Genomic DNA, 13,905 nt, shown 5'->3' with positions numbered 1-13,905 from the left:
AATTTTACAATGCCCAGAGACACTATTTTATCAGAGCAACTATTACAATTCTATCACAACAGCACAAGTTTTCATTCTTCTAAAAGTTCCTAAATTTGTTTGAATTTGTGGGTCACCTTATCCAAAGTCATATTTGCAGTGATACATTTCAGCACTGAACCTCTTTCATTGCTGTGGTTACATAAGTAATAGAAAATCAATAGAAGTGGCAGATATAATACATGCATATGAAAAACAGGAATTAAATGGTATAGATTTCCAATGCATCCACATGATGACTGTTTTAATTTAAATTGCAAATATTAGTTACTGCACAGTGGGCCTTTTAAAACCATGTCAATATTGATTGCTAAAACAAGCACTGGTGATCCTGAGACTATTAAAAAAAAAACAGCATTTTCCTAGGACATCTCCTGTTGAATTCTTTTTTTTCCATTCAGAAATGGACTGAACATATCAAAGCCCATATGTCACAGAAATATGCAGCTATGTTTATATATATATATATATATAACATTTCTCTGTAGCAAAATATGTCACTGATATTTCATTATAAACCACAATCTATGGTCAGAAAAGGTCAAATAGATTTTCTTTTTCTGGGACCCTTGGAGAGTACTTGAACGGGGGAAGTTAGAAAATCTGATCATCAGATGTTTTGCTAATGAAGGGAGAAACATATCCAAGTGGAAATCTCTGAACTACTACAGTTGCTGTTCTAGTTTCCACTCAGGATGAAAGAAGGAAATAGAAAGTATGTAATTATGCAGCATGCGGAGGGTGAACTGCCAGTTTGACCCTCGGAAGGTCAGGGAGAAAGTTAAGAGCCCTGTAGGCTCCCACACAGAGGTTCTATGGTAATTGCATGCTCAGGGAACTTTTTAAAATACAACTGAACAGGATCATTCATTTTATAAATATTGTTATTTTATACATTTTTGGGTTGGGTGAACATTTAGCAATTATTATATTCTCCATGACTATTAGAAACTAGATAGGAAACAAAGACAAAAAAAAAGAACAGATTTGTGGAATTAGTATATTTGTAATTATTATGCTTATTATGATTTGCTAACAATGATATCTAAATAATGTATAGGCCTATCAATGAGACTAGATGACTGAAGATCCTAGTTTTGACACTACAGTTTTCCCCTGGTATTATTTATAGTGGGCTAATAATAATAATAATAATCATAATAATAAAGCATCATTTGCCAAAATACATTAGAAAATTAAAATTTGAAAATGGATGTGCCTAATCAATTTCCTGTGACCATTATGTTGCTACATCGAAAAAGATGCAATATCTTCAAAATTATGAATTGGAGACTACTAGTAGTCCTTGATATAACTTTTATGATATTGACCAAATATGCCTTCCATAGTGTAGATGCAGGCAGTGTGACAACATGCACGCATAACTTCCAGGAAGCCTCCATCTGTAGCAGGAGTGTATCTCACTCGTCTTCTCCTCTCCAGAATAGAGAAGCTGCCCTGAACAATCTTAAACCAGCGTATGCAGATCTGGCAAAAACATGCGCGGGTAATCTCCAGACAGTGTGTGGATCTGTATCGCCCTCTCATGGCCGTCATCAAAAAACACTACAAGCTGGAAGGTGTGAACTGAAGCACCGTCTAACGGAACAAACCTGTACTCTCCAGTCATTTACTCGCTTAAGGTGTTACTTTGGCATTACACATCTGGAACTAGTGGTTATTATCTTAATATTCAAATACCAAAAAAAGTATCAGTAATTTTTTGGAGTGAGGAAGCTGTGCTTGTAAAAACCCAGAGGTAAAGGGTAGTTGGTTGTGGCCTAAAAAAAAATATACCTTGACGACCCATTTTATTTTGTTAAGCCATGGGAAAAGGTTTCGTTGTCTACATGTATGTTTTGCAATTGCTGCATTAATGTTCAAACCTAATGTGATAATCCCCCGTTGTTTAATAATGGTGTTTTCTGTCAGAAAGGTCTTCTGGGTTTTTAGGGTGTAACTGTACTTATGTAAATGTACTTCTGAAAGAAGTTGTGGCTATCATGTTTCTTCTTGCATTAAAAATGCATAGCTAGTTTTTACTACAAAGTTGACAAAGTTTACTTAGCTACTCACTCCCACTAAAGAAATCAGTAGGTAGGCATTTTGTACCAGGTCAAAGCAATTCATTTCACCAAGATTGAGTTCAGTTGAACAGCAGTATATTTAAGCAGCAGTATTAAAAGGTCACCTTATTTATTGGAGGATTACTATGCACCTCAGGCAGTTTTACATCTAATACTTAAATTCTTAAAATCTATTCAGATTAATCTCCCTTTATAAATGCATTCTACAGAAAAATGCACCCTTTCCTTGGATGACAGGGACAGAAATGCACCTCATAGCTACTTTGTCCAAACTTTTAGAAAAGGTATTCTCAAAGGTTAAAGTTTTCAGTTGCCTCGTTTGCTGCATTTGCAAAGCTAAATTCCTCCGCTGCGTTGGGACTGTGTCCCAGGCATGCTCATGCCTACAGAGAAAGTGTTATTCGGTAACCTACTAAGCAAGTGTCATTCATAGAAATATGTCAAAGTATGAATTTGAGTCTGAGGTAGATTCTGATGTGACTAGCTTTGAACACTCAGTGGCATATCAGTTTAGTTTAATCCATTATGAGGGTGTCATATGGCTTAGGTAAAATTGGCACTTACATTTACAAGGTTAAAACAATTTTGCTCGCTATACGGTGATGCTACTTCCATTGCTTGGTGCGTTGTCTGGGTATGAAGTACCTCTGTAAGGGACCTGATCAAGTTTGTTTTCACATGACTGTAAATGTAATTCCAGCTGGACACAGCAGATGTCAGCAGATGTAATGTGAGGTATTCACACTCAATCTCTCATCTCTCCAGCCTTAGCAGAAAACTGTCATAAATTGCATGTAAATACCAAGGTACAGACTGTTTTTTAAAAACAAAACAAAACAAGGACTTATCCTATGTATAGATTAAAGCTATCAAATGAGTCTGCTAAATGAAAGGGTCCCATTACCACATTAGCCAGATTTAACAGATTTTAGAAAGCTTTCATCCAGGAACTTATTTATTTTGATCTGCACATGGTTCAGGTAGGCCCATAACTAGATTATAAATAGTTCTTCATGCATGAAGAGCCATGTGAAGGACAAACAGAATGATAAACTGTTTTGACAGTGACGCAGTACCAGGGACTTTCCTTAAAAGCCTCTATAGTAGCTCTGAAGTTTATTTTGTACAGGGTCATTTCACATTCACTATACAGTTTTCATTACAAAATTATTTACAATTCAAACAATCCTTGCCTCATTTTTAATTTAGGCACAAATGAAAAATTATGTAGAAAAATCAGATACTTCATTCAAATTTAGAGCAGTTGGCTAGAAGTGAGTCATGTGTTTGCGAACTATGGTGAAGTGAATCATTTGCATCAGCTTAGCGGATAGGTACACTTTTCTCAGTTACAGAAACACTGTTCAATAGGTGCAGCTGTGCCACCACAGCATAGAGCTCCTGAACTAACTCAGGGTCTGCAAAAGATCATCACTGTCTAGAAACACTTATGACAATCTCCAGCCTCAGGTAAATAATAAATACCTTCAGCACAATCTTTGGGAATACTCAGGAAATGCAGAAGAGACATCACAAACAGTTAACTCATGCACAGGTAGAGGCAGCATGAAAAAATAAAGCCTAAAACAGAAGCTGTTAAACAGGAAACATTTCATAAAATAAAGTTCACAGTGTAAAATGGTAGTAACAACATATCACTACATAGACAAGTCCTAAGACCTCCATTTTTTGAGGCCAAAATCAATGATCCATGGAGCCAGTCAGCATTTCACATTAAGCGTAAAAGGTTAATGGCGTGTTGCATCTTCTCTACTGGCAGAATACCACCCTTTTCTGATCAGACCACTAAAGAGAGTCATTTACTGTTATGCACACAGGGGTGGACATGGTTCTTCATTGAGCTGCACTCAGAAAATTCATTTACACTGCAAACTTCCCCACGTTGTAAATGCTTGCATGCAAAATAACCCTGGAGTAAACCTTCCGCTGAATGTAATTAAAGATTTTATATTGCTTAAGTTCATTAGTTAAAATAATTTAAAGAAAGGCTTTGAGCAAACAAGCAAGAAAAATGTATTTCTGTGGCATTCATGTTAAATTATAAATCTCCCAAACCATCTATACACAGAACCTAGAATCCAAAATTAAATACAGACTAAAATTTTCCCCCTTACTCGATGTTTTTCAACACCCTATGTAGAATGCAAATAAATGCTTTTCCAACACAACTGCACACTTCTCATTTTACTTCCTCTTTAAAACATACAACAAAACAGAGACTAAACATGGGGGGCCTAGTAACATTCCACCGTAACACCTACAGTATTAGAAATCATTGATAAACACCAACCAAATGCAAATAAGAAAGCTGAACACTGATGAGAAGTTATTAGATAAAGTAACATGTCAAGGGAGAAAATTACTTCCTCTCAGTTTTGTTTGCACACTTCTCTATTGAGATGCTAAGCAAGGCAGGGTGAAGTTACCGGCTGACTGCCAGTTTGCAAACTTCTCTAGATCACAAATGTGGACTGAACAGAAGACAGGAACTCAAATGAAAGAAGTCTTTGCATTTAAAAAAAAATCACCTAAACTTCAGTTCAACACTGCTGGGAGGCACCATGAAGTGAAAATAATTTTAGGAACAAATTATGCCGCAAAAACAGTTCATGAGATTGACCGAATCATAAAACTCACCCACACACAAATTTACCTGTAGCAGACACTCCCAAGTGATAACTTAAAGCATATCTGGCCATTGCTCCAGCTTAACCAAGCATTAACAATTGAATTCATAAACCTTTGATTCTAAAGACACACATTTTTACAGAACACAATAGCCTCTACATAAGACCTAAATGCAACATTCCCAAACTAAAATTAACAAAAAGTAATGCTTGCATTTTTCTGCTGCTGAACAGGCGATAAATGATGGTTGCTTGTTAGTAGCGTCTTTTCCAATAGTCCATTTTAGATACCAACAGGACTAAAAGAACCACAGGATTCAGTTTCATAATTCTGTCATAAGGATCGACAGGACTTTCATGAACTGCTGCAGGCAGCCCAACACTCTTTATACAGACTCTAAACTCGTTTTGAAAGGTAAAAGTGACACATGCATAGAATTTCCCGCAGAGCACAGCCAAGCTGTTTTTCACATATGAACACTGTGAGATGCTTACGGGTTAAAACTGAGCAGACACTGAGACTGGTTTGAGACACAGCTGGGCTGCTGGAGCTACCTGTTGGGGACAGCTGTATCATGGCACACGTTAGTGTCATGCACATTTTTTGCTTTACTTTAGATGAGTGACTAGGAGGTACCTTCCCCCCAAATCATCACAAACAGCCAGAAGGAGATCAAGAGGAGGTGAGGTCGGCCAGGAGCAAGCAGGCCGTCCCGCCTCAGATAGGTGGGTCTGGCTGCCTCTGCATGCGCCTTTCCGCTGCGGCTGCAAGCATCCGGCGACGCGTGGTCATGGCGTCTGAGCTGGGGCCTTCATCCTCCGCCGGGGTCACGGCCTCATCACACTCGGGGGCATATGCTAAGGAAGCAGTAGCTCCTTCCCCAGGGCTTTTGTTCAGATAGCGCCTGTTGAAAATAAAAGGCCCAAAGTCAACACCCTTCTTTTATTGGATCCTAGTCATTGAGCAAGTACACAAACAAATCTGAACTCATGTTACACTCCTAAAGCACTTCTAGTCAGCTACGGGAAGTGCAGCGAAAGGAGGGCGGAGAAGAGGCAAAGCTGCAGACCTGCGTGCTCTCTGTAGGAGTTCCTCTTTCCTCTGCAGCAGCATTCGCTGCCTCTCCTCTGCAGACTTAGAGAAGCGGCTGCCCCGCACCTCAAAGTCCTCCGTCCCTGCAGACGGCGCTTCTGTGCCACCACTGGCCCCTGCGGGCTCCTCCAGCTCTGGGTTCACCTGGATAGGTGTACGCTCTGCGGGCTAAGGGCAAACAGAATGAAAAAAGGGCATGATACTCAATAATCCCACAATCAGTATTTTTCTCATTTTCACATCAAATGCATTCATATGTTTGTTTCTCCAGTGTAATCCAGGCTTCGTATTGGGACCCAACCACAGCACACAAAAAAATACCCATTTCACTAATATACCATATGTGGCATACGGTAAACTGTCTGAAAACTGTCACTGGTGTATCTCACTCCAGTAGCTGGAGAAGGAGCAGTTGTAAACAGTCATTGACACAGTCTGGATCTTAACAGCACATACTAGCACTCGACCTGACCTAGAATAGCTTGGCAATGTTATATCTTGACATCAACCCAACAAAAGTATGCTGGTGGAAAATTTCAATGCGTTTTATAGTGTGGTTTAGAGTGACAAGATCCACCTTGTATCTCGCACCTCTACAGGGTCACAGGTTTAGGGTCCAACTGGGGAAGACTCCAGGAGAAGCAAAGAGAAACTGACTTCCACTGGGAGGTGCTACAACCAATCTATTCTTCCTCTTTCCTTTTCGCTTTTTGAGTTAAAAATGCCTTATACCAGTGCCAGGACCAATCCTTTCTTTCATCCTCATACGCACAGGTTCTGAGAAACATTTATATGAGGACATCTCACGATGGATGGTAGCCCACCACCGGAAGCTGAATCCAAGCAAGACCATGTTGCTGCACAACTGGTCCTCGCAGGGATCTTGTCCTCTCTTTTGAGAACACCTTGATGCCTCTACCTTAGAATGCACGAAACCTTGGTGCAATTGTGGGCGACCAGCTGTCATTCTTGGATCATGTCACAAACTTTCCCCAGTCATGCAGATTTTTCCTCTTCAACATTCAGAGAATTCGCCCTTTTCTCTCCAGGGAGGCCAGCAAGATGCTTGTTCAGTCTCTTGTCATCTCCAGGCTTGACAACTACAACTCTCTTCTGGCAGGTCTTCCTATGTTTGTCATAAAGCCATTGGACCGGATCCAGAAAGCTGCAGCACAGCTTACTGTCCCACTACTCCATTCACTTCACTGGCTTCCTGTAGCTGCTTGCTTAAAACTCTGATGCTTGCCTATAATGCAAAAAATAGACCTGCTCTTTCCTACTTGATGGCAATGGTCAAATCCTGATCTGTACCTTGAGCCCTTTAAGTTTCAAGTAAAGCCCAATTTGAGCCCCCATCCTTCAAGATTCATTAAAGACAAGCATCAAGACTCTTCACCTTAACACCCAGCTGGTGGAAGCAATTTTCTCTGTCCAAACAGAGTCTTCAAATGTTGTCTGAAGAATTATATGTTTGAAACCACTTAAATTTAACATACTGTAAGAAGATATATTTTCATTCGGTCCATCTTGTTTAGTAATATAATGAACTGTATTGTTTCAAGTTTGGTTTATTTGTCACATACATAATCATACACAGTATAACTCGCAGTGAAATGGTTTGAGTGCTCTGTCCAAACTGAGGAAAAAAACAGGGGTTTATAGGGAAATATATATCTATATATAAACAAAATATATTAATGTATGTACAATATATGTATAATATGTTTATATACACAATGTACAATGCATATATGGATATGTATAAATGTATGTACACAATGTACAGTTCCAGCTTACAATTGAATATTTACAGTTACATGGTGGTGGTGGTCCCCACAGTTTATCAGTTTCCCTGATTCAGGGCCCGAATAGCCTGTGAGAAGAATTGTATTCTATATTTTCTATAATTGTATTCTATCTCTAATCTAGGTTTTAGCACTTAGTTCTGGCAGCATCTCTGTTAGGGTTATTTTTGGATTCCAACCTATTTGTACTTCTTAAGCATACTTTTACCAACGTGCTTTATGTTCTACTCATAAGTCACAATGGACAACGCAATAACAAATTTTATTTTACCAACATGCACAGGAGGTAACTTAGGTTAAGGTATAAATAAACAAACCGATACAAAAATAAGTTTTTGTGCTGTCAGTTCACAAGTAAAAAAAATGGGGTACACTAAAGTCTAATTTTTGTTTGCAAATTACAAAACATTTTTAAATACACCACACAGAGTCATGTGCACAACATTGTATTGCAGGGCTTGCAAGTTAGATTTAAATATAGAAGATTTGTCTTTAAAAACTATCATTTCCGTTTCAGAGTTTACAGTAAGAACCTTTCACATACTGCCAGCTGTGCTGTGGGGGTTACCTGAGCAGGGAAGGGCACCTGGATCCTGCCTTCCAGGATGTTGTCAGTGGTGACCTCCACAGAGCGAGTGAGTTGCAGGTCCTGAAGGACAAGGTGGTAAGGAACCTGGGGGAACATCTCCTGGATCTGATGGGCCTAAGGAAGTAAGCATGACACATCTTTAGAACATCGCACTTCAGAAATGTAACAGAATAAAGATGATGGGACAGAGGTCACAATGTGCCTACGGCTATTGAAAGAAAAGTGGTATGTACTGTCACTGATGACTGTACTGTGCTCAGGGCATACACCACATAAACTGGAATGCTCACCATGGAATTGAGCTGAGAGTTGTTGGCCTGTCCAATACTCAGGAGGTTGGTTGTATGCATTACCTCCACAGAGAAGCTTGGGAGCCAGCTAGCAATGCGGGAGCCTGGGAAAAGGAGCAAGGATGTTTAAAAATGTGTGTCTACTAGTCAGGCACCAATCTGAAAACTGTGGGGCATTCAGTACATTCAGACCTACATCCATGACATGGGTAGCACCAATGAAATCAATGAGAGGAAGACTGATATTGTGCAGGGACATGATCAGTGACTACCATCAAAGTGAAAGAAGTGGTTATGCTGGTTGAGGTGAGGTCTGGTGTCAGCCCCGGGCCCTGCAGCCAGGGTATCGTCTGCTGGCACTCGCTGGCCAGGCTCCCTCTCATGCTCGCCCTCATTTATGTTTAGCGACATGCGGCAGGTCGGGCAGGACGTGTCTTGCTCCAACCATGAGCGCAGACATGAACTTTTTCACACACACACACACACACACACACACACACACACACACAAGGAGGGGGACAAATGTGAACAAATATGCATACAAATAGCAGGGTTTATTATTAGCACTCCACAGCAATAAAAACAATAAAAACAACAAGTCACATTTATTTAGCGAGTTGGCATCAGGCACCCAATGGACACTGGATCCATTTTATACTGTGATGCATTAGTTTCTCCAGAAAGTTGGCCTTAGAAGCAAAAAGAAAACAGTCCTATTAGCAATTCACTGAAGCACTCGCTGTTCACAACTTACTTGTGGAAGAGGTGTCCACAGGGCAGCTTCCGTGCTGACGTCATTGAATCCCAGCAGATCGCACAGTCATCATTATTAGCCATGAGCTCATCTGGGGTCGCCACTGCAAACCTGCACAACAAAGACGGCCAGAAAAGTGCACCCCTCAGTGCATGAACCTTGACTATGAACCTTAATATTCATACCAGTATGCATCCATTATGCATTACACACCCCCCCAAAAAACGCAAAAATGGCATCACCACCTGGACTCCATGTTGTCGATGACGCGCAGGTAATTTTTGTGGCGGCGGATCCTCCTCTGCACCTCATGGAAGAGGTAGCGCAGCTGCATGAAGATCACAAGACTGGCCATAGACAGCCAGATATTCCCAAAGAGCTGGGAGAGGACAGGAGAGAACACACAGCACATGCCGTTTTTCATATGCCTGAAAAGACTGAGTGCAGTATCTGCAGAAACACAGAAAGGGGGGGGGGGATCAATGAAGTGGGGACCTTCAGAGAGTGCATTCAATCCAGCCCCAAGGCCAATAAACGACCAAAGTGCAACAGGTATGTGTGCCAGGGGCTTTGCTGTAATGCAGGTTTTCATAACTGTGCTGAACCAGAAAGGCTATTGGGCATTAAAACAAGGCTATAACTAAGTCACATCAGATCAGTTGGAGGCCACTTTTGAGGTTATGTGATCCTCTAGCTCAAACAAGCATAACTGCATTCATCTACATCTCTTTTCAGCAGGGACAGGGTTTCATTTACGACATTAAAATGTGGTCTGTCTTATCATTCACTTTGATCAACCAAGATCATATGTATTAAAACTGTTTACACTATAGGGTCAAAAGCATGTCAAGCCTCCCAATTATTGAGTTCAGGTGTTTCAGGCGCACTCAGACACACACACACACACTCTTAACAGGGGTACAAAATCAAGCACATAGCCATGTAATCTCCATGCACAAACACTGACACTAGAATGGCTGTATCAAGTAGTCATGTGACTGTAAACATGGCACTATCACAGGACACCACTTTTGCCACAAGTCCAATTGTGAAATTTCTGTCCTAACACTGTCTCTGCGAGCTGTGTGTGTTATTATTGTGAAATGAAAGCATCTAGGAGGAGCAACAACCCAACCATGAAATAGTAGACCACACAAACTCTCAGAACAGGGCTGCTGAGTTCTAAAGCATGTTGCACCTAAAAATCTCATATGTCTTTTGCAGCACTCAACAGGGAGCGCCACACTGCCTCTCAAAGCAACATCGGCACAAGAACTGCATGTGAGGAGCTTCAGGAAATGAGTTTCCGTGGCTAAGCAGCTGCATACAGGCCTAAGATCAATATAAGCAACACCAAGCATTGGCTAGAGTGATGTAAAAGACACCACCATTGGACTAGTAGTGAAAACGTGTCTTCAGGTGAAATTAATTACACTTCACTATCTGACAGTCTGAAGAACAATTACGTGTTTAGTGAGTACGATTGGAACACTACCTACTGGAGCACAGTGCTCACAAAGTTTGGTGAAGCAAGGACCTGGAACTGTTTTTCAGGGTTTAGGCTAGGCCTCTTACTTCCAGTGAGGGATGATGGTAATGTTACTGCATACTGAAACATTTAAGACAATTACATGCTTCAATCTTTGAGTATGGCTTGGGAGAGGCCCATGACTGTGGTCCTGTGCAGAAAGCCAGTTCCTTAAAGACGCGGTCTTAGAAGAGTGATGCGGAAAAACTCTAGTGGCCAAGACCCGAGTCCTGACCTCAACCCCACTGAACACCTTTGGGATGAACTAGAGCCAGGCTCTCATACATCAATGCCTAAGCTCACCAATGCTCTTTTCACTGAATGGGAATCCACTTCTGGCCACACAGTGAGTGCATGTGTGTGATATTTGGACACATACCTTATTGTTTAGCATTTTTATTATATATTGCTGGGAAAAAATAAAATGATATTCTGGATAAACTTTGGGACTGCACACTCCATGCACATTAAGGACACAATTATATACTAGCTACAAACACAGCATTAAATTTCACTCCATAAGCTCAACTCTTAATCTGCAATGCTCAACATAGTTCACCACACTATGAGTAGAGTTTTAATCATTCTGCTTATCAGCACAACATCTGAGGATAATCACAGGAAATGACTGTTCACACATCAGTTGCACATCACTCACCAGCATGTGGATGTGATGCATCAGGTCAAGGCAGAGAAGGGTAAGCTCCATAATAAAATCAGTGTAGTAGATATAGGAGCCTTTGCTCTCCCATGTACCTTCATGATTAAGGTCCCACAAGTGAATTGAGTACCTACAAAAACATTATGAGGACTGAATAATAGTAAAAACAGGACAACCTCAAACCAGCCTCAGTGCCATATTTCTCTGTGTGCACAGAAACCTGAGAGAGCCAAGCAGCTCAGGTACCTCTACGTACAAATGGCCCAGTGTAGATGGCACACTTGTAATGGATATTGCACAAACAAAACACTTACCTTATAATAACATGCCCAGTGCGCACTGTAATGAGTAAACACTGAAAAAGAGAGACAAAGATCAAGACATATATTTAATAAAATGAATAAACAATCATCTAGGATTGTGAAGCATTTAAGAAATTCAAGAGACCCTACCTCAGCCACCATAAAGGCAACAGTATGCATGCCATGGAGATGTCCAACCAGGCCACAGAGAGCAGCCAGGCCTCCACAGCACATGAGCATGGACACTAGCAGAGCTAGCACTCGCACGTGACTGCCCATGGGAGTGGTTGGGGAGAATGACAGCTAAGAAACAAACACAGAATGAGGGAAGGCTAAATCAGATGTGCTTAAGTAGTAAAGTATTAATTGTTCATACTCCGTAAAGTATTTGTTGACACCATAAAGTACTTTAAAATCACGTTATATAAATTGAATGTGTGGTGAAATCATCAATTCAAAGATTCGGGAACTACTCACATATTCAAAACGATCTTTACATAGTTGAACCATGAGATGGAGGAAGATGAGTACAGCGAACCACAAACACCACAGTACTACCTCCTCCACTGTCTGCACATTCAGCACCCCAAAGATAAAGATGAATTTATAGAAGATGAAGTTCCAGAATTTGTCCTTCAAATGCTGTTGGGACAAAGTGAACAAACAAACATGGAAGGTCATGTGGGAACAACAGTCATTCCGATCACCCACCTCCAACATTGGCAGTTGCAAATGCTGCAAACCATATTAATCAGAGAATGAAACGCCATTAAACGGTTAACATTTGCCATTTATAACAGACGCCTTAACAATTGCATCACTAAACATATTACCACGCCAGGTATTACGCAGTGAAGAAAGGCCGTAGTGCTTACCTGTTTCTCGCTAACCCGCAAAGGGCCAAAAACAATGCACTGGATCACCTTGGCAACCAACATGAGACCGCAACACGCTGTATTCACCATCACCTGAGGAAGAGGACCATCATCTTACTCCGCTGTTCGTTACACTCACAGAAGAAAGGGATGCTTTAAGAGAAGGCCGACACACATACCCAAACAAACAAGCTGTCCGAGGCCATATGCAACAGCACAGTGGTGGCCACATTTCCAAAGCCATCGCTTTGCTCCAGTTTTATGTCATCGCCAGAGTTGCTCTGAGCTTCTCCTGTCCCCGACGACTCAGTTTCCGATACAGTTGTGTAGGCACTTAGGATTGTCCCAGCCAGCAAGACCGTGCTGAGCGCCGTGTAGGTCTGCAAGCTGGGCCAAGGGAATCTCTCCAAAAACAACAGCGGCATAGTGGAAACGTACGGCGGGCACCGTTCCAATCGTGAGTTTGGTCTCACCTACAGAAGTTCTGGGCAGGACACTGTTGTTAGTGTGCTCCCTTTTGCACCAAGCTTTAGAATTAAGGTCACAAAATGAAACCTAGAGCTGGCCACCTGTTTCAATAAACCGAAGGGATGTTTAAATAATGCAACCAGTTAGCAACTGCAATGTAGCTAAGCAGGCTAAATCACTGAACTAACTATATATATATATATATATATATATATATATATATTAGTTAACCTAGAATACGTCTGCGTGTCAAGTAACGAAAAACTAACCTCGCTAGACCGTTACCATGCTAGCTGCGTAACTAACCAGCTTACTTGTCCATTTGCAAATTACTGGCTCCTCTGTAAACACAACAATGAAAACGGTCAGTTAATTCCCCGTTTCAGTCTATTTTAAATTCCATTACTACTGGCTCTCGACAAATAAATTTACAATGTTAAATCCTCACTAGTACAAAAACATGTCGCTAGCTTTGCTGGACAGCTTCCAGCGAGCAACTAGCTGACAAGCTAACCCAAACGGCTCTCTAACCAATATTCTTGAGCGGAATAAGAGAAACTAGGATCGGTCACGATTAATTGTTGTCGTGCCTTGTTCACCGACTGTCCCTCGACGGAGTTGTGAAGTCTTAAAAATCGAGCACAAAACGGTCGCAGTCTCCGGTTTTGTGTGATTGTTTCTCGGAGTTTCGCTCTCACCTTTTCCGGCAGTTGTGACGTAATAGTATCCTCTTCCGGTGGACGAGAACGTGACGACGGCCGACAAT

The 13,905-nt window shown here is 41.1% G+C and overlaps 1 protein-coding gene across 1 annotated transcript; it reads right to left on the bottom strand.

Moving 5' to 3' along the window:
• Positions 1–3,209: 3,209 nt before the first annotated feature.
• On the bottom strand, positions 3,210–13,866 carry amfra (autocrine motility factor receptor a). The gene is made up of 13 exons (XM_027003238.3): positions 12,851–13,866; positions 12,672–12,764; positions 12,274–12,438; positions 11,947–12,099; positions 11,809–11,849; positions 11,492–11,624; positions 9,551–9,684; positions 9,306–9,416; positions 8,824–9,014; positions 8,552–8,655; positions 8,241–8,375; positions 5,845–6,035; positions 3,210–5,679 (listed from the first exon to the last, which is right to left on the bottom strand). Exons 1-13 carry the CDS (start codon positions 13,094–13,096, stop codon positions 5,493–5,495), a joined length of 1,884 nt encoding a protein of 627 aa, XP_026859039.2. The 5' UTR covers positions 13,097–13,866; the 3' UTR covers positions 3,210–5,492.
• Positions 13,867–13,905: the final 39 nt, after the last annotated feature.

The sequence above is a fragment of the Electrophorus electricus genome, chromosome 4 (genome assembly GCF_041902795.1).
Source record: "Electrophorus electricus isolate QZ-2024a chromosome 4, ASM4190279v1, whole genome shotgun sequence".
In the NCBI taxonomy this organism is placed as follows: Eukaryota; Metazoa; Chordata; class Actinopteri; order Gymnotiformes; family Gymnotidae; genus Electrophorus; species Electrophorus electricus.
This window is presented reverse-complemented; position numbering and strand designations above follow the sequence as displayed.

Bases quoted from the DNA above. Each gene is read 5' to 3' on its own strand.
- amfra (XM_027003238.3), bottom strand. From the start codon at position 13,096: ATGCCGCTGTTGTTTTTGGAGAGATTCCCTTGGCCCAGCTTGCAGACC. The intron at 11,625-11,808 runs GTAAGTGTTTTG...ATGTTTTTGTAG, and splicing joins ACTGGGCATGTTATTATAAG to GTACTCAATTCACTTGTGGG. The intron at 8,376-8,551 runs GTGAGCATTCCA...TTACTTCCTTAG, and splicing joins ACTCTCAGCTCAATTCCATG to GCCCATCAGATCCAGGAGAT.